Raw genomic sequence first — 27162 nt, 5'->3', positions numbered from 1 at the left:
GATTTAGCCTCCCTTTCTGTCTGGTGAAACCATTGTCGGCAGAACTAAACATCTCGAGACTTCCCCATTCATTCATAGAGAATACCTTGGCTTTAAAAATGTTTTCCTTTTTTCCCCTCTAAAGTTTTCTTGAAGCCTAACTTTGCACCTACCTATCTAATCTTTTGTTGCCCCATGCTCAGTCAGTGGACTGTCCCTCAGCATCCTCACATCCATTGTAGGGCTGTGGTCTTGATGATGCCAGAGGCATCAGACTAGCAGAATGCAGGGAAGAGCAGGTAGCAGGGACCAGTCTAACGGTGCAGAGGAACCTGCGGGATTACAGAAACGGGTAGGTAAAATTGTTTACAAACAGTTGACCCTTGCAGTGCAAGAGCAGCCACATGCAAGGGAGGACTTTTACTTTTCCCAATGATCAGCTTTAAAATTAGAACTTGTAAGAAAATGAGAAATGACAGATCATCTTATACAAATCAGTTGATGAATACAAGAGGTGAAGGAAGCTTTGTAGCCTGTGACTTCCCAGGAAACGACAGAAGTATAAAGGTAGTTGTCAGTTTTGCGGTACAGCATTTATTTATATCATAAGTGGTCTTATGTGAAAAGCATTACTGTGATTAAGTTGCTGTGTTAAAGTGGTCTGTGTTGAAAGCTGATTTGCTGTTAAGGGGCAGTGAAGGTTTTCGCTGTGCAACTGATGCACATGAAGAGCCATTATTAGCGTTTTATGTAGTCACAGTTCAGCATGTTAAATTTATAAAGGTTTTCATCATTTTATGTACATAAATATGTTTAATGAATATTTTCAGTTCTGCTCCAAGTTCTTCTAGAGAACAAACTCTTAAGTGGACGGTTACACTAGAATTACAATTTTCAACCTCTGTGCAATCTTAAAACAAAAAGCTCCCCCGCCTTTCATTCTTGCCGATGGGAGAATGAAAGGTACCCTGGTCCTGCAGCCTCCTGGTAAGGTTTTTACATCAGATTTCCCAGGAAACTCTGCTGGGGCATTGTATGGAGCAGCAAGCCATGAATCGAGAAGAGTCTGCTAGCTCCGAGTGGCATGACTTAAAACAAAATGGCGGTGCATAACCTGGTTTGTAGCAGTAGACCGGTAGATTAGTCTGGTGCTTGAGTCAGAGTTTTGCTGGGTGTGCGATTAGGTTTTGGAGGGTAACCCAGCAAGAAAGTTAAGTGGGGGCAGGTGTTTTGGGGGATGGGGGGGGGGGTGAGGAGAGAAGTCATTCTGTAAGAGTGGGGGTGGAGGGGGGGGGGGGTTGCTGCTTCTAGTAAGTGTTAGTTTCAGGTCTCTCTTCGCTTAAAGGATTACTGAGCCAATGGCTCCCGCTGCTGCATCTCAGCCAATCAGGAGGATTGGGAGGCACCCTCTACCTATGGGCTTTTTATTTTAAGACAGCAGGAGGATCACAATCTGCCATGAATAAAGCAGACAGAACCTGGTACTCACACCCCTAATAACAGAAATAAGTGTGGGTGCTCATAATATTTTTTTCATTACACTTCAGCCCTCTTCTGCAGAGCTTTTCCAGCCTTGGAATTCTATTGAAAAAAAAAAAGGGTGTTGGAGGCCAGAGGTTCCAGACAGGGGTTTGTTGTGGTGGTTTTTTTTTTGGTTGCATTTGCTGATAGAACTGTTTCACTGTATTTGCCTAATCTCAAAACGATTTGATAGGTTAAGTCATATTCACATTGGGTGCTGTCAAACCTGCATTTTATAAGACCTTTCTAAATGCATGGAGTGTTTATCTGTGTTTAGGTGCGATCAGTTTATCTGTGTTAAAAGAACAACCGTACTGTGTATCCAGGATCCAAATAGATCTAAATGCTGCTTTGAAGCAGGGAAATGTGAATGCTGGTATAGCCACCTGAGAAGCTTGAAAATGGAATACTTCCCAGATACCGTCTCTTGCATTTAGTAAGGCTAAAAACGCAGGAGTGCTAGTGTGAGTCAGGCTTTACATTGTTCTCTGTGTCCCCCGCCTCCCCCCCCATACGGATATGGACGTTTACATAAAGATTTACCCATGATCTTACAGTATTCCTTCGTTACACAACTGCAGCTTTTATTGTGCTTCCTTTGCTGTCAGTCTTTTTCTTCCTTTGAGCTCTTTTGACAAGGCCTCATTCTCCCTGGCATGTACTTTTTTTTTTTTTTTTACACATTTTACATGGTTATATGGCATTTCTAAAAGCATGTAATTTTAAATACCATTTACATTTAGAATGCGTTCAGAATCATTCCATTGAGCTGCGTTTAGAGAAGAGTTCTGAGGGTCCAGGTACAGATTAGTTACTCTGAAAGTGTGAATACAAGCACATTATAAATGCAGGAGAACTTGATCCGGGAAGTAGGATGTTTTTATTCTTTCCAGATTAATTTCTCTCCTGTTTAAAAATCCTGTATGATTGAGGGCTAAAGGCTATTTATAGTGATCAATTATTAGAGCTGGTTCACATATGTCTGGGCATGGCTTTATTGCTATTTTTTTTTATTTCATTTTTAAAATGAGTCTGGTGCAGTTTTGTTCACTGTTTCAGGTGCAAATTTTTGAAGCGTATGCGCGTGTGTGTGTGTGTATGTGTGTGTATATGTATATATATATATATATATATATATATATATATATATATATAAATAATCAGCCATTGGCAGCTGCAAAGGAGAAGGGAGATCACTCCAACAATGGCTAGTAAGGCCTGGAGCGCTGTCGTCACCCATAGACTTCAGTGGCCCATCTGTTGGCTTTTCCTCCTCTTCCCTGAATCTGCCAGATTACAGGACCATACTGGCTTTAAATATGCATCTTTCTTACACAGGCGATTTAGCATAGGTATTGGGAGCGGACAGTTTTCGGGCTAGTTGTCTATTGCCAGAATTATACTGTAAGTGTATGTTAGATGTGTGGCTTTATTCTGCATTTTTAGCAAGACGTTCCACTTATTGCAATATTAAAGGTTTTGCACCAACCACGTCACTGACCAACGTGAAAATTAAACGTGTATTTCTCCCATTACAGTGGGATACAGCTGGCCAAGAAAGATTTCGAACTATCACATCCAGTTACTACAGAGGCGCTCACGGCATCATCGTTGTGTATGACGTTACAGATCAGGTAATTTCGGTTTACATAAAAAGTTGGTTTAACCACTTCAATACCGGACACTAACTCTCTTCCTGCCCCATCCAATTTTTAGGTTTCAGTATCAATCAGTCATGCAACACTGTACACAAATTAAATTTGTATAATTCTTTGAGACAGAGCTTTCCTTTGTGCTGGTATTTTAATCGCTACTGTTTTTTATATATATATATATATATATATATATATATATATATATATATATATATATTTAACGAAAAATACTGAGTTTTGAACCCCCCCCCCACACACCATTTTCTTTCGGTTATAAAATTTTGCTGATCATATATTTAGGTCAATATGTATTCTTAGATTTCTTTCATGAAAAATAACCCAAATCCGTATATATTATTTACTCTGTGTGATGTATACAGTCTACATTAATATTTGGGCTATACATTTGAAAATGTATCAATCCTGATGTGCTGATATCTAATTTTTTGAGGCCCTAAAATGCCAGGACAGTACAAGTAACCCCCAAAATAACCTCTTTTTGGAAAGTAGACACAGCAAGCTATTTAGTAAGGGGCATGATGAGTTTGGATCAGACTTGTTTTCTCTGTCGCTCATTGACAGACGCAGATTCCATCTCTTGATATCCGTAGGGTATTACTGCCCCCTACAGGTAGGACACTAGGCAGAAAAAAAGTTCTGGCTACACCTATGGGCAGTCCCAGGGGGTATACCCTCTCTCTCCCTGCTATAGGATGTCAGTTTTATTTCTGCCTAGTCAGGACTAAGGACCTAAGTTCCTTGCTGGGATCTCTGGTCCTGGCAAGTTTTTTAGATGCATCTTTTTTTAGCTAGCTTTTTTTTCCTCTCCGAATTGTTCCTGTGAGATCTACAAGCAATTATGCCGGATCTGGGCGACGGGCTGGATGCTGAGATCCAGTGGTCACCCCAGCCGGCCTACGAGCGCGTGCAGGCCCTAGCTCCGCGCTGGGTCGGCCGCGTCATAGTCCCAGTGTCCCTTTTGGCCGACATCCCCACCACTGGGTGGCGAGGGGTTTTGTCTGGAGTGGCACCCGCTCTGTTCCGGTATGGTGAGTAAATGTTTTCCCCCCTTTCCCTCATGGCTAACTCTGGGGTGGACACGGGCCCCTCCCTGGGACGGTCGGACCCCCATTGCTCTGGGTTCCCCCTCTGTTCCTCTGTGCACCCCCGGGTTTGTGTGTGTGGGGTGGCTGGCAGTGCGTGCGCAGGCCACTAAGGGAGTGGGGGGTCCCGACGGTGCGGACGGCTGTTGTGCGGGGGGGCTTCCTCCCTGGCTCCCTAGGGCCAACCTGCCGATCGATCGCTTGTTGGTGGGGGACCCCCCTTCCCGCCGCAGCGTGCGGTGCCGCCATTTTCTTGTAGCCCCTTGTGTAGTTCATGGCGGCGGCCATCTTGGTACACCCAGCTCGTTGTTCTTCAGAGCTGGGCTGCAGTGGGAGTTACTGGAGGCGTGTGAGGGGTTGGAGCCCCTCCCTGGACCCGGGAAGATCGCTCCAAAGGTCTTCCTTTTCATGTGGACAGCGCTGAGAGCAGTCCTTTAAAACTCTGCATCTTGTGGTGAGCCTTTTGGGGGTCTCTTTCTCTGCGGGGGTCTCTAGGCACGCTGCCTGGCCACTGGGGGGCGCTGTAGCGCTGGGAGACATTTAAAAAAAAAAAAAATTTCATTTTGTCATAATTTGCTGACGGTTTCCCCTGGTGTACCATGGAACCTGCTGCACATGTGTCCCCTCCTGATCCCCTCAATCAAGGTGGCCGCACGGCCCTCCGGACCCCAGCTCACCATTGATGCACTTTCGGCGGTCCTGGAGTCTTTTGTGTCCCGGGTGGAGGTGGCCTGTCAGGGACGGGGGGCTAAAAGGCGACCCCCGCCTACCCGTCTCGTCTGATGACCTTTCTGCCTCCGCTATAGCGTAAGACAAGGCGCTGGTGGACGCACTGATTGTGTGTGTCCGGGAGACCCTAAAGCTGGAGGTTGCACCTGCGGATGCGACTGATACGGACGTTTCCTTTGGCACTCGCAAGCCCTCCAGGGTGGCGAAGGTGTTTTATTTTCCCAAATGCTTTGACGATCTCATTAAGAAGGAGTGGGTCCGTCCGAAACGACCCCCTGGGATGCCCAAACGGATTGCTAGGCGCTACCCGTTTTAAGAGTCCCTCCTTAAGAAATGGACGGTGCCTCCTTCGGTGGATACGCCGGTCTCCAGGCTAAATAAGGCTACTGTTATCCCATTAGAGGATTCCCCGTCCTTTAGGGATCCGGTTGATTGTAGGGCGGAATCTGTGTCCCGCTCTATATTCTCCCTGGTGGGGTCGGCCTTCAGACCAGGGTTTACCATTGCTCTGGTTTCGCAAACATTGACAGAATGGGCCAAGTTGTTACGCCGTGATCTGGAGGGGAGAAGTCTCCCCCCTGCCTTGGCGGAGTTGCTGGACCAGATGGTGCAGGGACTGCAGTTTGTTTGACGCCGCGCTGGATGCTGCTCCATTGCTGGGGCGTGTGTCGTTCTCGGCGGTGGTCCTCCGGTGCATGCTCTGGTTGAAGTGCTGGTCGGCGGATCAGGCTTCTAAAAAAGCCTTGACTGATCTCCCTTTTCAGGGGGATCGCCTGTTTGGTGCTACCTTGGATGAGATTATCAAAGGTCTCACTGGGGGCAAGAGCACCTTTCTCCCGCAGGCTGCCAAGGGTAAGGAACCTCGACGCAGACGGGGACCTTCCTTTTCAGCTCACAAGAAGTTTTTTCCTTCCTCCGGGGCGGGTGACAAGGCGAAGCCCTCCAAGGCCCTCCCGGGGGGTTTCAAGAGACCCTGGTCTGGTAAGCAAAAATCCGGTCCTTCCAGACCTGAGGATAAGTCCGCTTCGGCCTGAAGGTGCGCCTCCCACCCATATCAGGGGTGATGGGGGGGGGGGGCGGTTCCCGGACCCGTGGCTCTCTAGGATTCAAGACAAATGGGTTCACGAGGTCATACGGTCGGGATACAAGATCGAGTTTCGATCAGTTCCACCGGTGCGGTTCTTCCCTTCCAATGTGCGACTGTCCCCGGATCGCTTAAGGGCTCTGTTGGGGGCAGTTCAGGACTTGATGCAACAGGGAGTGGTAGTTCCTTTTCCTTGTGGGGAACGTTTTCGGGGCTTTTTCAAATCTGTTCACAGTGCCCAAGAAAGAGGGAAAGGTGCGTCCAATTCTGGACTTAAAGGCGCTCAATTGTTTTGTCCGGGTGCAAAAATTCAAGATGGAGTCCATTCGCACAGTGGTGGCCTCCCTGCATCAGGGGGACTTTCTGGCCTCCATAGAAATCAAGGATGCCTATCTTCACGTTCCCAATTACGCAGGACACCAGTGTTTTCTGCGCTTTGCTGTGGGAGAGGACCATTATCAGTTTGTGGCGTTACCCTTTGGTCTTGCCTCTGCTCCCCGGGTCTTCACAAAGGTTTTGGCCCCAGTTCTGGCGCTGTTGCGGCACCGGGGCATATCGGTTCTGGGCTACCTGGACGACCTCCTCCTCCGTGTGGAGTCTCCACAGGCTCTGTTGTCAAACTTGGAGATCACCATGACCAAGAGTTCGGGTGGCTGGTGAACCTGCAGAAGTCATCCCTGGTTCCCTCCAGGAGGCTAGACTATCTGGGCCTGACTTTGGATGCGTCCCTGGCCAAGGTGTTTCTCCCTGCGGAGAAACTCCAGAAGATACTGTCGGCGACTCAGCTGTTACTGTCCGCCAACTGGCCGTCCCTTCGGACCGGCATGAGGGTTCTGGGACTGATGGTGGCATCTTTCGAGGCAGTACCTTTTGCTCAGTTTCATACGCGGACTCTTCAAAAGGAGATTCTTAAATGGAACCGGAATCCCGATTCCCTGGACAATCGGATCCGGCTGAGCGAACGGACCAGGGAGTCCCTGGTTTGGTGGCTTCGGTCTCCGATGCTCAGTCAGGGGAAGTCATTTTTTTCCGATCTATTGGACGATTGTCACCACGGATGCCAGTCTATCCGGGTGGGGAGGGGTTCTCGGCAGGCTGTCTGCTCGGGGGCTCTGGTCCCTGGAAGAATCCAGGCTGCCGATAAATGTGTTGGAACTGAGAGCGATCAGGCTTTGCCTGGTTCACTGGACCGAGCGTCTTCGGGGCTGCCCGGTTCAGATTCAGTCGGACAATGCCACGGCTGTTGCTTATGTCAATCACCAGGGGGGCACCAAGAGTGTTCTGGCGGCCGTGGAAGTGGCCGGCATCCTTCGTTGGGCGGAACGGTTTGTTCCGGCTTTCTCCGCAGTTCACATTCCGGGCGTGGAAAATTGGCTGACCGATTTTCTCAGCCGTCAGACCTTAGATCAAGAGGAATGGTCTTTTCATCCAGAGGTGTTTCACCAGTTGTGCCTTCGTTGGGTCACCCCGGATGTGGATTTGTTGGCATCTCGGCTCAACAGAAAGGTGCAGAGGTTTGTAGCCCGCTCCCGCGATCCTCTGGCGGATGCCACAGACGCACTGGTTGCTCCGTGGGGGCAGTATCAGCTGCTGTATGCCTTTCCTCCTCAAGTTGCTGCCGAAACTTCTTCACAGGATAGAGGCGGAAGGAATTCCAGTCATCCTTGTGGCTCCGGACTGGCCTCGTCGGGCCTGGTACGCCGACTTGGTCAGGCTGGTCGCGTACGCTCCTTGGCGACTTCCTCTCAGGGAGGATCTGCTGTCTCAGGGGCCGATATTCCATCCTGCTTTATGGTCGCTGGCTTTGACAGCTTGGCTGTTGAGAGCCAGGTGCTGAAGGACAGGGGTTTGTCTGCTTCAGTTATTCCTACTCTGATTAAAGCGAGGAAAGCGACTTCCAGAAAGATCTATCATCGCACATGGAAGTCTTGTATCGCGTGGTGAGTCTCTCGGGGTTCCTCCACGCTCTTACTCTGTGGCTCGGATCTTGGCCTTCCTGCAACGGGGGGTTGAGCAGAAGCTGGCCTTGAGCACTATCAAGGGTCAGATTTCAGCCTTGGCGATTTTTCTTCCAGAGGCCACTGGCCACTCATTCCCTGGTGCGGAATTTCATCCAGGGGGTGTGGCACCTGGTTCCTCTGGTGCGCTCACCCTTGCCGCCCTGGGACCTTAATTTGGTGTTGTCGGTTCTCCAGAAACCTCCCTTATATTAGGGAGATTCCCTTGCTTACCTTATCCCAGAAGGTGGCTTTTTTGGTGGCTATCACCTCTGCACGCAGGGTGTCGGAACTGGCTGCATTGTCCTGTCGTTCCCCCTATCTGGTGGTTCATAGGGATAAGGTGGTTCTTTGTCCGAATCCATCCTTCCTAAGGTGGTTTCCGGCTTTCACTTGAATGAGGATTTTGTATTGCCTTCCCTGTGTCCTAAGCCCATAAGCCCAGTCATCCTCGGGAGTTTGCGTTGCACTCCTTGGACGTGGTTCGGGCAATCAGGGTGTACTTGGCTACTACTGACTCTTTTCGTAAGTCTGATTTGCTTTTTGTGATCACGGATGGCCCTAGAAAGGAGTTACCTGCGTCTGCCGCGACTATCTCCAGATGGATCAGGCAGACGGTGGTGCAGGCTTATTCTATTAAGGGTCGGGTTCCTCTGTTCCCTGTTAAGGCGCACTCTACTCGGGCTCTTAGTGCTTCCTGGGCCTTCCGCCATCAGGCGTCGGTGCTTCAGGTTTGCAAGGCGGCTACCTGGTCGTCTGTTCATACCTTTACTAAATTTTATAAGGTTGATGTGCTGGCATCGGCGGATGCCTCTTTTGGCCGCAAGGTTTTGCTGGCTACTGTTTGAGGGGACCTTTGGTCTACCTCGGGGGTTCTGTTTTTTTCAGGTGGGTCTCATCTTCTTGTTTCGATGAGTCCTCTGTTCTTCTGGTTGGCTCTGTTTTGGCCATCTGGATTGAATTTTTTTCTGTTATCCCACCCCTCATTTATGGCACTGCTTTGGGACGTCCCTATGGATATCAAGAGATGGAATCTGCGTCTGTCAATGAGCGACAGAGGGAACTGGATTTTTGAATGGATTTACCGTAAAATCCTTTTCTCAAACTCATTGAGACGCGGGACCCACCCCTCTATTTGAGCTGGGTTGGTTTGATTTCTCTGACACTGCTTTGTTACATAACTGACATCCTATAGCAGGGAGAGAGAGGGTATACCCCCTGGGACTGCCCATAGGTGTAGCCAGAACTTTTTTTTGCCTAGTGTCCTACCTGTAGGGGGCAGTAATACCCTACTGATATCGAGAGATGGAATCTGCGTCTGTCAATTAGCTTAAGAGAAAAGGATTTTACGGTAAATCCATTCAAAAATCCAGTTTTTTTCAGCACATCCCACAGATTCCCAATTGTATTTAGATCTGGAGAATTGGTAGGACAAAACACCTCAAACTAGTTGTGTTCCTTAAATCATTCTTGAATTAGACCAGAACACCACCTTCCATTGCGCTTTAAGCCAGTTCTGATGCTCATGTGCCCATTGTAGGTGCTTTTGGCTGTAGACACGGGTCAGCATGGACACCCTGACCAGTCTGTACTTACAGAGCCCCAAACGGCAAACTGCGAAGCATCAGAAAATACAGCGCTTGCTAATATTGATATACTATGTGTGCAATAGTTGGATATTTGTATCACAACTAAAACCAATATAAGATAATTGTGCACATGAACAAATATGTGCAATGGAATAATTAATAACTATGGCCATTTAAAAATCATATAATATAGTGCAATAGAGCAATTGATATTCTTTATGCAATAAGTGGTTATTTATATTGCAATATAGAATATTTGTGCAAATGAGCAAATACGTCCAATGGAATAATTAATAACTATGACTATTTAAAAATCATATATTATAGAGCAATTAACTATGACCATATAGACATCAGTAGATGACATGAATTTCCAAATAGAATGTACTGTGATAAACGTCACTATAAAGTGCAAAATGTTAAAGTCCATCAATAAGTGAATGAATAAATATTAAAGTCCAAATAATTTTCTTTAGTTCAAATAAACTTCTTCCAATCTATCAAAAGTGCAGGTGCTCAGTGGTAGACTTCCTCCAATACGGTTTAGTGACTTATAGGTGCAGGTTCCTTTCCAAGTGAAATTGTAAAGATGGGTGACTCTTACCAGATGTAATGGGTCTTATGTACCATACGGTACTAAGACCAATCACGCTTGTAGGCCCTCAGGGCAAAGGTAGGTTCCCTCGTGTCACCTCTGCGACGGGGTGTTATGTGGGTTTCTCCTCACCTTCAACATGGGTCAGGGTATAAAAAAGAAAGGTCCTCCAATAGTGTAGTATTGTTAAAAATTTTTATTACACATCCGTGGGTGATTAAAAGCAAGAGGTAAGCAGTAATTGTGACTGTACAGGGCTACATGTAGAGTGGTGAGTGGAGGGTTCCCGGCTTGCGTACCAACTGCGAGCTTCAGTCACACTAAAGCGCAAAGAACTGACGCGTTTCGTCACTTCCTGTGACATTTTCAAAGGCCTGGGATGCAATGCGTGTTCTAACACCTTTCTATCGGAACTAACATTAACCTTTTCAGCAATTTAAGCTACAGTAGTTTTATGGGTTCAGACTACATGGACTAGCCTTTGCTCCCCACATGCGTCAGTGAGCCTTGGTCATCCGTGACCCTGACACTGGTTCGCCCAGTCTCCCTTCCTTGGACATGTTTTGGTCAGTCCTGACCACTGCAGACTGGGAACATCCCGCAAGAGCTGCAGTTATTCAAGAAAATTTTTAAAGAAAAGGTTTCCAGTCTTCAAAAATAAAAAATATTCATATGGTTTTATCATTTAAAGCCCATGTACAAAAGGCATAGCTCTTTCCCATTGGATACAATTTGTTCTTTCCTTGGCATTCATTCTTAGTATCTCATGGCTAGGCCAGGTTAAATAAGGTAAGAACCATTGGAGCTTTTCTCCTGTGATTATCTCATACTAGCATGGCCCCCATCTTTGTTGGCTTATGGGCTAATGAAATTTTGTGTACCTGCTATTTTGACATGTTTCTCTGCATTTTATACATTCTGAATTAACCTGGTTTCTAGTGATAACCCTCAGTTTTAGGTGCTTCCATAATGCAGTCACAAGGGCAGGCAGACTTGGTAATTCTCACTTATCTTCAGGTGTGCTGAGTAATAATAACAAACTGTTCTCTAAGTATTTTGTGCAAGAATATCCCTTGTTTGTACTCTAGCACATTTTTCACCTTCAGAAACCGAGAATTGATATATAGAGATCTAGATATATATGGCTGCTTTGACGTTATATATGAAAAGATATTTTTTTATTAGCTGGGAAGTTATGATTTGAGGTTTCTTTTTTGCTTAGGTAACTGCTTTACAAAATTGGATAGCTGACATCATATTACATTGTATAACATTTGCAGATCCAAAAGAAGCCGTATGAATCAGATTTGCAATTGTCAGTATCTGATTCTGTGGATGAGGCATGTTTCCGCTGCGCCTTTATGCCTGTATGCCAGACACCCGGATATAGTCAGGTCTGTGGGTGTGCCATTCCACATACTGTAATGCACCTGTAATTCAGTTGTAATTGCTAAAAGCCACCACTGGAGGTCATATGTAGAGAATAGTTCTTGGTGTTAGTTTTCTTTTATGTTGTATATTAGTCCTTCTTTTGACAAGTGTTACTATCCTTATTAGTAAATGTTGTTTTATTTTTATTTTTTTCACCCCCCAAAGGAATCATTCAACAATGTAAAGCAGTGGCTTCAGGAGATAGACCGTTATGCCAGTGAAAATGTTAACAAGTTGTTGGTAGGGAACAAATGTGACCTGACTACAAAGAAGGTAGTGGACTACACAACAGCAAAGGTAAGAAGCACCATCTGTACAGCAAAATATTTATATGATTAAAAATGTACCAGGACTTCAAGTAACCATTTATAGTGAGGGCTTTTCTTTTTAATTCCTTCTCTGCCTGAGCATTTTTTTTTACACCTGTAAAATACACATTTAAAAAAAACAAACTAATAAACCCCCCCCCCCCCCCCCCTTCTCGAGCAGCATTTCTACTACATATCCCACAGCAGGACTACATCATATACCGATGTTTTCAGCGGTGAAAGGTTTAAAGTGGTTCTCAAGGCCAATTTTTTTTTTTTTTTTTTTACCTTTATGCATAAAGGTAAACCTTCTGTGTGCAGGAGTCCCCCAGCCCCCATAACACTTACCTGAGCCACATCTTGATCCAGCGATGTGGTTGAGAGCATCGACTCTGAGACTGCCCCCCCCCCCACCATGGCCGAGAAAATTAGCCAATGAGGATAGAGAGGGGGCAGGGCCAACGTGCGGCTCTGTCTGAATGGCTCGGGAGTGCACCTGCTTGGGTGCCCTCATTGCAAGCGGCTTGCTCTGGGGGTTTTCGACAGTAGGGAGGGGCCAGGAGTGCTGACGGGGGACCTCAGAAGAGTAGGATCTGGACTGCTCTGCAAAATCGCTGCACAAAGCAGGTAAGTAGAACACGTTTGTTATTTTTTTATTTTTTTTTTTTTGCCTTCAATATCACTTAAATGCTAAGTTTTATTTATTTTCATTACGCTGCACCTACTAGTAATTCCAAATATTGATAGGTTCAGACTGCTAATTTTTATACCCAGTGGATTAGGCTCCGTTCACATCTTGGCGTCCCGGATCACGGGCAGAAAATCACTGTGATAATGCCTGCGATCCCAAATCACGGCAAATCGTGGGACGCCCGTGCAATTCCCGTGTTTTCCAATGGCACTGAAAATGCGGCACAATTTTGCTGCGATTGTCGCCTGACAAATTGCGGTAAAATCGTGCAAATAAAATCGCAGTACCCCTAGCTTCAAAAAAGTACTAAGAACTTCTTTTGGGCGACAGGCGCCCTGTAATTCTGTTTGCGTGGATTTACCTCGATTCGTTGGGCGACCATTGTGGCGAAATCGCGCTTTGTTTGGGGTGTCATCGGGACGCCAAGATGTGACCGGGGCCTAACTGTTCTACGAGAGCAAACTTAAAAATGCAAGTTGTTTAATGGGAGCACTGTGAATGGCATTGTATATGTATGATGAAAAGGCAATGGCCTAAGTTATATCTCTACTAAAAATTCCCCATTGCAGGAAGTCTCGATAACCAAGAAAACTTCTTGTCTACAGTCCTCAAATATGACCCAACGGTGAGCTTCTCAGCCTGGCTTGGCTTATAGTGATTTCTCTTTCGTTCACTGGTAGACACAGCTTCAATTCCATTGGGCTTTATTCTGTGTCTCTTCAGGAGTAGGACTAGGCGGAAACCTTTTTGTTTATGCCCCTGGGTCAGTTCCAGAGGGTATACCATCACTTCCTGCTGTAAGACTCCATTTTTTTTTCTGCCTAGTCAAAAGTAAGAACTTGGCTCTCCGCTGGGATCTGTGGTCCTGGCATTTTTTTCGTTTTTAAATGGAATTTTTTTTTCTTTTTGTTCCTGTGTGGGGTACACTATCCTTCCTCTGCTGTAGACAGCACTGCTGATGCGCTGATTCTTGTGGTTCCCCAGCGGTGCATGGATCTCCTGTTTGGGGTTTTTTTTTTTTGCAGAAAAAAAAGAAAACACAGGGGTTCAAATTAACCCCTTAGGGTCATGGAGCGCGTTTCACCACTCACTCCACTCCTGGAAGCTGCGGCACCCTCTGGGGTCTGTCTGCCCTAGTGGCCATGACTGCAGCCCTGCAGTCACTAGTAGCCAAAGTAAAAGATACGGCCTGGCAAGAAGAAACATAGAATGTGTCGGCAGATAAGAACCATTTGGCCCGTCTAGTCTGCCCAATATATCTGAATCCTATGAATAGTCCCTGGCCCTATCTTATATGAAGGATAGCCTTATGCCTATCCTATGCATGCTTAAACTCCTTCACTGTATTTGCAGCTACCACTTCTGCAGGAAGGTTATTCCACGCATCCACTACTCTCTCAGTAAAGTAATACTTCCTCATATTACTTTTAAACCTTTGCCCCTCTAATTTAAAACTGTCCTCTTGTGGTAGTTTTTCTTCTTTTAAATATGCTCTCCTCCTTTACCGAGTTGATTCCCTTTATGTATTTAAAAGTTTCTATCATATCCCCTCTGTCTCTTCTTTCTTCCAAGCTATACATGTTAAGGTCCTTTAACCTTTCCTGGTAAGTTTTTTCCTGCAATCCATGTACTAGTTTAGTAGCTCTTCTCTGAACTCTCTCTAGAGTATCTATATCCTTCTGAAGATATGGCCTCCAGTACTGCGCACAATACTCCAAGTGAGGTCTCACCAGTGTTCTGTACAGCGGCATAAGCACTTCTCTCTTTCTACTGCTTATACCTCTCCCTATACATCCAAGCATTCTGCTGGCATTTCGTGCTGCTCTATTACATTGTCCTCCCACCTTTAAGTCTTCTGAAATAATTACTCCTAAATCCCTTTCCTCAGATACTGAGGTCAGGACTGTGTCAAATATTCTATATTCTGCCCTTGGGTTTTTACGTCCCAGGTGCATTATCTTGCACTTATCCACATTAAATTTCAGTTGCCAGAGTTCTGACCATTCTTCTAGTTTTCCTAAATCCTTTTCCATTTGGCGTTTCCCTCCAGGAACATCAACCCTGTTACATATCTGTGTCATCAGCAAAAAGACAAACCTTACCATCGAGGCCTTTTGCAATATCACTTATGAAGCACCCCCGCCTTCACCTGTATCATCTGCTTCCTCATAATTTGAAGTGGATTTGGCCGCCGCATATGAGAGTCAGCCTGCTGGGTCTGCGTCCACGCACGCTGAGTGCTCTAATAGTGAGGATGAGTCGTCGTCCTCTGAAGCCACATGAAAAAACGCTGGTGGAGGCCTTATTGTCTCAGTGCGGGAAACCTCAAAGTTGTAGGAGTCCAGTTTGGCACCTGCAAATCTTCCAAGGTGACTAAGGTGTTTACCTTTCCTGCCTATGTTGATGAGATTGTCACCAGTTAGTGGGGTTCCCCAAAAGGCCTGGTTGGAACGCTTAGGCGTTTTGCTAGGAGATATCCCTTTGAGATATCCTTTGAGATATCCTTATCTCTTCTGAAGAAACAAACGATTCCTCTCAGGTTTCCAGGCTAAATAAGACCACAATTTTGCCGGTGGAGGATTCTCCATCCTTTAAGGACCCTGTGGACAAGAGATGAGGCTCTGGTCTGGTACACCTTCACCGTGACTGTTTCAATTTTGGGACCGGTGTTTGCTATCACCTCGGTATCCCAGACCTTAACGGAATGGGCTAAGATTTTGTGCCCAGATCTGGAGGGGAGTCAACACCCTCCTGAGCTGGCAGACCTGGCAGGTCAGTTGATCCAGGGGTTGCTGCATATTTGTGATGCGGCCCCCTTGGCCAGCAGGGTTTCGGTGACGATGATACTTTGCTGCATGATCTGGTTTAAGTACTGGTTGGCTGACCAGGCTCCTAAAAAAGGTGCTGACTGATCTTCCTTTTTGTAGCTGGCCGTCTGTTTGGTGCCTCTATGGAAGAGATTATTAAGGGCCTCACGGGAGGCAAGAGTACTGCTAAGGGCAAGGAACCTCCCTGTAAGCGTGGTCCTTTCCTTTTGGCTCGCAAGTGGCCCTTTCATCCGCCTTTTCGGGAGGTTCTAACAGACCGTGGAATGGTAAGTCCAAAGCTTGCACTTCTGGTTCCGCAGTCAAGCCTTCCCCAACCTAAAGGGGCGACCTCACCTGGGTCTGGGGTGGGGGAGACGTATTCCCTTCTTTCGGGACCTGTGGACCTTGCTCATTCAGGACAAATTTGTTCACTAACTAACTGGTTCGGTTTCAAGATCAAGTTTGGGTCCTTGCCTCCGGCAAGGTTCTTTACTTCCAACTTTAAGCCCGTCTCCCAAGCAGGTGCTGGACCTGTTGGCACAAGGAGTTATTGTGCCAGTTCCATAGTCGGAATGTTTCCAAGGTTTTTATTCAAATCTGTTTACAGTTCACAGGAAGGAAGGCAAGTTTCGTCCGATCTTGGATCTCAAGGCTCTGAACCACTTTGTGCGGATTCAGAAATTTCGGATGGAGTCCATCCGCACTGTATTTTCTTGGCCGACAGCTCCCCCACTTCGGTGGCGAGGATTCTGTCTGGAGCATTACCCGCACCATGGAAGGGTAAGTACAGTCTCCCCCTCTCCCCTTTTTTGACTTTTTTTTTTGCTATCCCCACTCTGTAAGGGTCCTGGAATAGTGTGTCCTGCCCTGGTAATCTGGAGGGGTCCCAGTGTAGGAGACCCCTAGGTGCATGCCCCACTGTTTGCACCTGTCTCTGCACTGGGATCCCACTGCACTTTACCCACACTGCTGAGTGCACAGCAGAGTCTCCAATAACGTGTCCTACCTTCAGGAGGGGGTCCCCTTGCAGAGGGTGTAGCATTGCAGAGCGCACAGGAAAGACCATATTTGTGTAGCCAGATGTAACCGGGGACATTTTCCCTTAGTCCGGGAGACGCTGAAGACTGAAGCCTCCTGGGGGATGCTAAAGCTCCTCAATTTTCTCTTCCTGTGCCCAGGACGTATGAACAGGGATGGCGTCCAGGTGATGCTGGGTCCAAATTCTCAGGGCTCCTCTGATCGGTAGGGTGAGTCCTTGGGGGTCCCTGTTATCTCTCTCTCTGCTGATGGGTACCCTGAGCCTTGGGGGGGATTCTTTAGTGGTGCCAAAAGATTTTTGTACTGCAAGGTCCTCCTTTCCTTTTGGAGCCTCAGGGTCACATCTCCCCCACTGACCCCCCTCAAGGAGGTGGCAGGTCCCTCGGAACCCCAGCTTCTCATGGTTGCCTGTTGGCGCTGACTGTAGTCCTGCAGTCCTTAGTGTCCCAGGTGGAAGTGGTGTGTGGGCAAAGGCCCGGTAGGAAGCATCCCCTGCCTTTCCTTGCTCAGTCTGTCTCATCTGATTCTAAGCCTGATGCCGCTGTGGACGGGGCCCATCCAGGGGGGCTTAAAATCACACTCCCCAGATCCATCCAATAATGAGGATGATTCCTCCATGGTCTCAGCAGTAAATTAAAAAGCACTGGTAGATGCACTTATCGCTGCAGTGTGTGAAACTTTGAAAATGGAGGCTGTGGCTGATGTAGTCAGGGACTTGGCTTTGTTTGGTATGCATAAGTCACCTCGCACTCCAACTGTGTTTTCTTATGTGCCTTATTTTTACAGGTTTTCCTGTAAGGAATGGGAACAACCAAAATTACCCTTGTTTACTATGTCTGGTTTGACATTGCGGCCAGTCTTTGCCTCAGCCCTGATGTCTCAGACCCTAACTGAATGGGCCAAGCTTTTGCGCCAGGGCATGGGGAGTAATCAGGTCCCCCCGCTGCTTGTTGATTTAGTGGACCAGTTGGTCCATGGGCTGCAGTTTTTTTTTTTTTTTTTTATGCAGCTTTAGATATAGCTCCTGTGCTGTCCAAACTTTCTGTTTCAGTGGTGGTGTGGCTTAATTGGTCCGCAGATCTGCCATTTCAAGGCGATATCCTGTTTGGGGCTACCCTGGATGACATAATTAAGGGTGTCACGGGTAAGAAGAGTACCTTTCTACCATAGTCTAGGACAGAGAAGGAGCCTCGTCGCAGATGGGGGCCCGCCTTCTCAGTACATAGAAAATTCTTTCGTGCTTCTGGGGCAGAGTATAAGGGAAATCTCCTCTCTGCTGTGGATTGCTTGGTGCTTTGTGCCTCGCGACCGGGTGTACTGCCAGTGCGTTGGGGGTTGTCCCTTAGCAGTGTTACACTTTTTGTGGGTTCCCCCTGGTGACTCATGGAGTCTTTGGAGCACATTTTTTCCACTTGATCTCCTCTCTGAGGCTGCGGGGCCCTCCGGGATCACAACAATCCATCCGTGCATTGACGGCAGTCCTGGAGTCCCTTGTGTTCCGGGTGGAGATGGCTTGGGGGCGCCGGCTAGCAAAAAGCACCCCCTGCCTTATCTGTCTCATCCGATCCTGATTCGGCCGCTGCGGACATGGGTCTGCAACCACGCACCTGGAACCCTCTGATAGTAAGGATGATTCCTCCAAGTCTGTGATCGCACACCAAAAGGTGTTGGTGGATGCACTGATGTCTCTGTGCGTGAGACCCTGAAGATGGAGGACGCAGCTGTGATGGAGGCGCGGGGACGCTTTGGCACTCACAAGCCATCCAGAGTGGCAAAGGTGTTTCCTTTCCCTGCCTATTTTGACAGAATTGTCACTAAAGAGTAGGAACGACCAAATCGTACCCTAAGGCTTTACTAGGTGTTACCCCTATGACAGGGCACGACAAACCCAGGTAAAAGGTCGTATTGGCGACTCGAATTAGCAGCCTAGCACCTGAGCTACACTACGGCAGGTGTTTGTCCTCATGCGGCCCCCCTGCCTGCAGGTGCGCTAAGTAAGATGCCACACCGGCCGTTAATTGAGGCCGCAGCTTTGCGGCCTGCTGTAGGGAGACACTTCGGGGAACTGGTGTCCTCTTGTGGTGGCCAGGGCTACAAAAAGTAGTCACTGGCGGCACTGAGAGTTTCCCCTGCCTGGTCGTTGGTTTGACAAAGGAGCAAGATTGCTCCAAAACGCTCATAGAAGACGTGCTGCAGTAGTGTACATGAGTGAAACTTTTTTATGGGACCTTCCTGTGGAATTTTAAGGGTTTTTTTTTTTTCCCTAGATATAGACATTTATGAGGCTATAAATTTATCTTGTTGGCACTAAGTTTCTTTCTATTACATGAAGATGTTGAGGGCTTGATCTGGCGCTCTGTCCTTACCAGTGAGTGGACAAGGGAGTGTGGGGCAGCTGGTCGTAACAGCCTCAGTCCCATTTACAACCCCACAAAGATGGAAACAGTTTGTTTGTTTATTTTTTATTTTTTCCCATTAAAATTCGTTTTAATTTTTTTTTTTTTTTTTTTTTTTTATTCTCTCCGTCATGTCACACAGCCGAAGGCCCCTTTCACATGGGCTGTCTGATCAGGTCCGCCTGTCAGTTTTTCAGGGGGACCTGATCGGACCCTTCAGTCTTCTCCTATGGAGGGACGGATGTCCGTTGACCACCGTCGCCATCCGGTCGGGCAAAAACAGATGGATGGTGGTCCTACTTTCCATTCTTCTGACGGCTCTAATCAGATGGCATCGAATTGAAATGGACAAGCAGTCCATTTCCATCTGACTACCCCTTAGAGGAGAGCGGGACTGTGTCACTCTGCATAGCGGGGATCGCTCAGCGGGGATTAGCGGAGAAATCCCAGCTGAGCAAGCAAATTCGGCTTAGCGGAGGTGCATGTGTGAAAGGGGCCTAGGGTGGCATGAGTTACCGGATCTCCTACCGCCTCCAACTTGCTGCACTGTCCTTCCCTAGTGAGCCACTGCCCATCACACCATCAAGCCACACACGGGTCAAATGCTGGGCAACATCAGTTGGTTCATTAAAAACTGGCCGCCATTTGGCCCGTGTGTATGGCAGCCGGTCCGACAGTAGCCGGCCATTCGGCATGCGTGAAAAAAAAAAAACTGGCTGCTAACTTTTTTTTTTTTTTTTTTTTTCAGCTGGCTCCTAGATTTCAAGAAAATTTGTCAAACCCTGCCCTATGAGGAGTCCCTTAAGAAGTGGACTGTGCAACCGGTGGTGGACCCTCAAGTTTCCAGAATAAACAAGACAATCCTGATTCCATGTCCCCGGCCTTTAAGGATCCTGCTGACCGGAAGGCAGAGGCTGTGGCCCGCCATGTGTACACTCTGGTTTGGCAGTGAGGTCAGGATTCACCATTGTCAAAACTGAAAACAAGAGGTTGGGAGACCAAGAGAATACAGATATACCCTGTTACTCTGTATCCCAACAACCAACTAAGGGCACCCAACACGAGTTTGAATAAAAATAGTAGATTTATTTGGCACGTATGCCATAAAAATTGATTTCAAGACAGAAAACGGACATTTGGGTAGTGAACCATGGTGACACTAACTCACAAAAAATAAAATAAAATCAACAATTAGGCACCCATGCATGTGAGAATATACCATATACTCAAGAACATTATACCCCTGCGCAAGCCAGCATACCTAGTAGGCTGGATAATGCGCAGGGTATAATGTGAGGACCTCAATAATACCCCTATGGACACTTGGGTTAAACAAGACCTGGCTGAAATTCACCAATTGGTGAACTGAAATATGATGTAAATAATCTTGAAAAGGTATTGATGATGTAAATGGTTGTCAGTCCGATGACTTTCAGTAGATTTTTAACATACTTGTCCAAAATTAAGTCGTTGGTTGCAGTGAATGATTCTCCAAAATTAAGGAGGTGTTGAATATTGTGAACAAGTGGCGACTTATCAATTAAATCATCAGGGTAAGGACAGTCCTCGATATTGGGAAAGACTTCAAAATAGATTTTAGGTGGACAGTCAATGTACCTGAGATGAGTAGTTGATATAGAAAAAGTTTCACCGTCCTGTTTCACAGACTTAATAGATCATATGTTTACCTTTTCATTCTAGGTAAGCCAATGTCCTGGTCATGTAGCGGGGGAGGAAGATGAGTAGAGGTATTAGGCGGCACGGTCCCCCAGATCCCGTAGAACTGGCGCTCTTACCCGTCGGCGTTCTTCCCCTCCATGCGGCTTAGCCAGCGGCCGTGGCGGTTGACTTCCGGGTCAGAGGATTTCCTCCCGGTCGTCACTTCCTGTGTAGCCAAACGGCCGGACGCCTCCACGGGGAACAGCCTGGGGAGCGATAACTGTGGATCCTATGCTGGGAACTCAATTGTCGCCTGTTGCATGGGAGCTTGGTACACAATGCCGGACGCTGACGCGTTTCACCAAACGGATTGGTTTCCTCAGAGCTATTGAATATCAAGATGCACCGATATATACCGCCCTTAATTGGCAGTAATTAATTGATCATTCAATTAGGTGCGGGACTTAATGGGAATGAATTACCATATTCCACCACAAGATGTCCTCGCTCCTTAAAAGTTAATCAGATAGAATACTTCAATGCATCTTGCCATTCTGCCAGCAAAGTTGATAGCACTGACTCCATGTATGTCACTATGGAGACAGGGCTATATTCTTTTAACAAAAGAATAAATGGACAAATACATGTGATTTAAAAATTACACAGCAAACTAAATTACAAAAAGAAAAAAGGGGAAAGAGGAAAATAGAAATGACTGATAGTCTCTACATTCTTTGATATGGAGAACCATAATTAGATTAGTAATAGGTTGAGGATAGGGGCCCTTTATATGTACCTCAGGGACTAAGTCCTGAGGTGAATTTACCAATTCGTGAAAGACCTTAGAAGAGGGGAGGCTACGCACAGGAGGGTTAGTATTTATACTCCTGAACATAGGAAGAGGTTGGGGCTAAGGAGATGGTCAACCATAATTAAATTTTGATAGAAAGAAGGTTAGTAACATCACGATACCAGTCACAAGGGACAAAGGGTTCAGGGGTTCAGGAAGGGCTGTAGACTGAATTCAACATTGAGTCCCATTGGTACTAAAGATCCCATCTTAAAGATCCACATTTTCTCCTTCTGGAGGAGGATCTGGTCAAAGTCTCCCCTCCTTGCAGGCAATTTAAGAGCATATATCCCCCTGACCCTTAGACCGTCGGGGCTGGCATCGTGATGTTCTATAAAGTGAAGGGGAACTGTCCTTTTGTCAATTTTCTTCCTAATATCGGCAACATGTTCAAGGATGCGTGTTTTAAGTTGACGTTTAGTTTTGCCAATATATGATTTTTGGCAAGGACAAATAATTTCATATATGACTTTCTGTTTGGCAATTGATGAAATCATTAATAGTAAAACTATTTTGCCCATTACAACTAGTGAAAGATTTGGACTTAATTACCAATTTACAAATTTGGCAATGGCCACATGGGAACATTCCTTTTGGTTGTGGTAAAGAGGTTAGCCAATTCTCATTACTCCGTGACCTGACAAATTCCGAGTGACAAAGTGTGTCTTTCAAATTTCTAGCCCTTTTGGCTGTAAGTAGGGGCCTGGGACCTACTAGTTTTTCAATAAGGGGGGACACTGTAAGGACTTGCCAGTGTTTTGTTAGGATTGACCCAACCTCCTTCCATTGTGTGCCGTACTGGGTGATAATACGTGGGTATCGATCACCAACAGTCGTCACACCTGTGGTCCCTGCTTCTTGTTCGCCAAGCAGGGTGGATCTTGGTCTAAGTCCTGCTCTTTTCCGTGCTTTCTTAATAATACTATGGGAGTATCCCCTCTCCCTGAATCTTTGGTGCAGTTGTTTTGCCTCTTCCTGATAGTCTGCTGGTTTTGAACAGTTTCTTTTGTGACGTAAAAACTGCCCCACTGGGATACTATTAATCAAATGTTTAGGATGGTGGCTATCTGCGGCCAAAAGTGTATTGGCTGCAGTGTCTTTGCGATAAGTTTTAGTCTTGATCTCCCCATCATCCACTGAAATGAGGAGATCGAGGAAAGGGAGACTATTAGTACTCGCCCTATATGTTAACCGTATATTGCGGTCATTTTGGCTTAGATCGTCCATGAATTGATCCAATTCAGCAGGGGTACCCTTCCAGAGAAGGACATCATCAATGTACCTCAGCCACAGGTGTGAGTGGCTGAGGTACATTGAGGATGGATAAATAACCTGCTCCTCCCAAAGGCCAAGATGGAGGCACGCGTAGGCCGGGGCCCACGGCGCCCCCATCGAGGTTCCTCTAATCTGCTGATAGTATCTGTTCATGAACTGGAAGAAATTATGGCCCAGGAGAAATTCCAGGAGCTCGACGACAAATTCATTATGAGCGCCGAGCTCAGGGAATCTATTCTCCAAGAAGTGTGCGACTGCCCTCAGACCCCAATCATGTGGGATGGAAGTATATAAACTCTCAACGTCAATGCCCACCAGGAGTATATCCGGGGGGGCAGAGATCTGAGAGAGTTTACGGAGTACATCCCTAGTATCTTGTACAAAGGATGGGAGGGCAGTCACTTACTCCTTAATGAGGGCGTCGATGAATTTGCCAGTTCTTTCTAATGGGCCTCCCACCGCCGAAACGATAGGTCGCCCTGGGGGCTGATCTAGCGATTTGTGCAGCTTAGGTATGGTGTAGAACGTAGGGATGTTGTACGTTTTGACATGGAGATAATCTGCTTCCTTTTTGGAGATAAGACCCTCGTCCTTAGCAGTAGAGAGTTTATGGTTAAGGGCAGAGACAAGGGAGGAAAATGGGTTAGCGTGAAGTTTTAAGTAAGTAGTAGTATCATCTAATTGTCTCAGGACCTCCTTGATATAATAATCTTCACTTAGCAAAACCACATTGCCTCCCTTGTCGCTGCCCCTAATAACCACATTAGTTGCCTCCATGAGTTCTTTGAGGGCTAATCTCTCCTCATTACTAAGATTATCGAATTTGCCCCTTTGCCAGTTTACCCTACCAAGGTCTTCCTTGACCAAGTCAAGGAAAACCTTGATGTTTCGGTGTTTTGTAAGTGAGGGCATTTTAGTTGATCTAATTGGCAGATGTGCATCTCGTCTTATCATTTCAGCTACGGATGTATCATCCTCTAGATCTTGTCCCTCCTCCATTAGAGATGTAAGGATCTCAATTAGTTCCGTATCTTCGTCAGTAGGGGATGTCTCTATTTTGGTTCCATCAGTACCCCTGTCATGCCACATCTTAAAAATGACCTTTCTGAGGAATAGTGCTATATCTTTAAAGACCTCAAATTCAGTCATTGCAGATACGGGGGCAAAAGATAAACCTTTACTAAGTAAACTGATATGTCGCTCTTGAAGATCGAAACTAGAGAGATTGACAACCTTGAGATCACTACTAGGTAAATTCACCGACGGTTTTGGCGACTGCTGGATCTCGTAGCCCTCTGTTGGCCCCCCTTGAATTGGCCCTCTTTTTTCTTTGATTTTAAGTTCCCCTTTTCTTTTTGTGTCCCACATGGGGCTTCTAATTGTTGGGGATAGGAGTCCTCGGAAGGGGGGTCCAGGCCATTGCTCTAGTGTCGCAAACTCTGACCGAGTGGGCTAAGCTCTTACACCGTGACCTGGAGGAGGGGGGGGGGGGGACAGCTCCCCCCTGCCTTTTCCGATCAATGTAAAGGAGATCCGAGCGATCAGCCTTTGTCTGGATCATTGGACAATTCATCTTCAGGGGTGTCTGGTACAAGGTCAATCACACAAGGCCGTGGCCTATGTCAATCACTATGCGGGCACAAGAATTGTCCTGGCGGGTCCAGAAGTAGCCGTCATTCTAAGGTGGGCAGAACGAGCGTTCCAACCCTCTCTGTTGTTCACATTCCACGGAAGGTACAGAGGTTTGTGGCATGGTCTCAGGATCCTCTGGCCGACGCCGCAGATGCATTAGTGGCTCCTTGGCATCAGTATTGTCTGATTTATGCCTCCCCCCCCCCCCCCCCCTCTCAAACATCTGCCAAGATTCCTGTGCAGAAACAAGGCAGCAAGGGATTCCGGTCCTTTTAGTGGCTCCAGACTGGCCTCGCCGGTCTTGGTACGTCTGGTCGCCGATGCTCCTTTAAGACTTCCTCTCAGGGAAGATCTGCTCTCCCAAGGGCCAATCTTCCATCCTGCTTTAGTCGCTAGTTTTAACGGCTTTGCTATAAAGCCAGGTGCTGAAGGATAGAGGTTTGTCTGAATCAGTGATTCCTACGCTATTAAAGGCTAGAAAATCTACCTCTAGGAAGATCTACCATCGTACTTGGAAGGCGTATGTTGCGTGGTGTGAGTCTTTTGGGGTTCTCCCTCGCTCTTTTTTGGTGACTTGGGTCTTCGCTTTCTTCCAACAGGGGGTTGAGCAGCGCCTGGCCTTAAGTACAATCAAGGGCCAGGTTTTGGCCTTGGTGTTTTTCTTGCCACGTCCATTGGCCACACATTCCTTGGTGCGTACCTTTATCCAGGGAGCTCAACACTTGGTTCCTCCAGTGCAGTCTCCTTTACTGCTGTAGGTCTTCAAATTGGTGTCAGTTATCGAGGAATCTCCCTTGAAAATTATAGGGAGGTTCCCCTGCTTACATTTGTCGCAGAAGGTGGCTTTTTTGGTGGCTATTACTTCTGTGTGCAGGGTGTTGGAGCTGGTGGCATTGTCTTGTCGTTCACCCTACCTGTTGGTTTACAGAGCTAAGGTGGTTCTTTGTCCCTGTCCGTTGTTCCTTCCAAAGGTCATCTCTGATTTCCATTTGAATGAAGACATTGTGTTGCCTTCCCTATGTCCCAAGCCTAAACATCCTAAGGAAATTAGAAACCACACACTGCTTCAGGTGGAAATGCCTTCACAAATCCTCACTGTAACCGCACTGGTGCAGGCTCAATGTGCCAGCCATATAGAACAAAATGTGTGTCTGGACAGCCGCACTCCAATGCAAATATTTATTGAAAAGAGGATAAAATACCACAGCATACAGAGGTACAGATCAGACAGCCGACGCATTTCACACTAACAGTGCTTAATCATAGCTATAGTGTGCATGACTCAAAACAAGTTATATATAGATAACAAAAAGGTCCACAATGTGCACAATTGTCTTTCTATATATAACTTGTTTTGAGTCATGCACACTATAGCTATGATTAAGCACTGTTAGTGTGAAATGCGTCGGCTGTCTTTGATCTGTACCTCTGTATGCTGTGGTATTTTATCCTCTTTTCAATAAATATTTGCATTGGAGTGCGACTGTCCAGACACGCTTTGTTCTATATCCTAAGGAAATGGCTCTGCATTCCCTGGATGTGGTTCAGGCAATCGGTGTACCCGGCAGCTACAGTCTTTTAGAAAGCCACTCGCTAGTTGTACGCACGGTGTGACCGCAAAGGGTTGGCTACTTCTGCTGCAACTGTTTCCAGATGGATCAGACAGTGATTCAGGCCTATTCAATTGGAGGTTAGGTTCCTCCTTTCCCTGTTAAGGCACACTCTACTTGGGCCCTTAGTGCCTCCTGGGCCTTCCATCAGGCATCAGTGACGCAGGTTTGCAAGGCAGCCTTCTGGCTGTCTGTGCACACTTTTACAAGGTTTTATAAAATGGATGTGTTGGCATCTGCGGATACTACTTTTGGCCACAAGGTTTTGCAGGCTGCTGTTTAGAAGACCTGGTCCTCTTTGAGGGTGTATTGTTTTTTCAGGTGAGCTCCAATTGTTATGGTTGAGCTCCATGTTACCTGGTTGGCTATGGTTCGCCTTGGGAGTTTTTTTTTTTTCTGCTTTTTTCTCACCCCTCATGTTTAACACTGCTTTGGGGCATCCCAATGGTTAAGAAGAATCAGGAGCTGTGTCCCTCAATGAACGAAAGAAACTGGGATTTTTGTCTTGCTGTAAAATCCCATTTTCTCTAGCGCTCATTGACAGACGTAGTCCTCGGTGATACAGCACCTTCGGGTTATGTTGCCTCCACAGGAGCAGGACTAGACAGGAAATTAAAAAGCTCTGGCCACACCCTAGGGGCAGTCCCAGAGGGTATATCCTCTCTCTCTCTGCCTCAGCAAATCAGTTATTTTCTGTCTAGTTAGGAGTAAGGACCTAGATACCTTGCTGGGATCTTCGGTCCTGGCAAGATTTTTTTCTTAAAAGATTTTTTAGACAGCTTTTTTTCTCCAGTGTTCCTGTGAGATCTTCAAGCAAGAAAGCTGAACTGGGCGACGGGCTGGATGTTGAGATCCGGTGGTCACCCCAGTTCAGCCTACGAGTGCGTGCAGGCCATAGCTCCGCGCTGGGTTCGGCCGCGACAAAGTCCCATTAAGGGACTGACCCCACGAGTTAAACGTCTCGCTGAAACGCCAAAGACCATGAGTCACGGCGTCCATATCGGTCGACAGCCCTCCCGCCCCGGTGGAGAGGGGTACTGTCAGGAGTTGGTGCCTGCCTGGTTCCGGTATGGTGAGTAGCATGTTCCCCCTTTTCCCCTGACGGGTCTTGTGGTGAACGCGGGCCCCTCTCTGTATGGTAAGATAGAGTCCCTCTCTATCCTATAACATGACACAGATCCTCCTACTTTGAGTGTGATTTTATGTGCAAAAA

The 27162-nt window shown here is 46.9% G+C and overlaps 1 protein-coding gene across 1 annotated transcript in view; it reads left to right on the top strand.

Annotated features, from left to right (window-relative positions):
• RAB1A (RAB1A, member RAS oncogene family) overlaps positions 1-27162 on the top strand; it is a 113281-nt gene that overhangs the window by 79369 nt on the left and 6750 nt on the right. The window contains exons 4-5 of the mRNA XM_082249755.1: positions 3039-3134; positions 11849-11980. Of these exons, the coding sequence (XP_082105881.1) occupies positions 3039-3134; positions 11849-11980 (228 nt within the window). The remainder of the gene's footprint in view (positions 1-3038; positions 3135-11848; positions 11981-27162) is intronic.

This window comes from Pelophylax lessonae, assembly GCF_965119305.1.
Source record: "Pelophylax lessonae genome assembly, chromosome: 3".
Classification (NCBI taxonomy): Eukaryota; Metazoa; Chordata; class Amphibia; order Anura; family Ranidae; genus Pelophylax; species Pelophylax lessonae.
The sequence above is the reverse complement of the archived record's forward strand: the minus strand, read 5'-3'. Positions and strand labels throughout refer to the sequence as shown.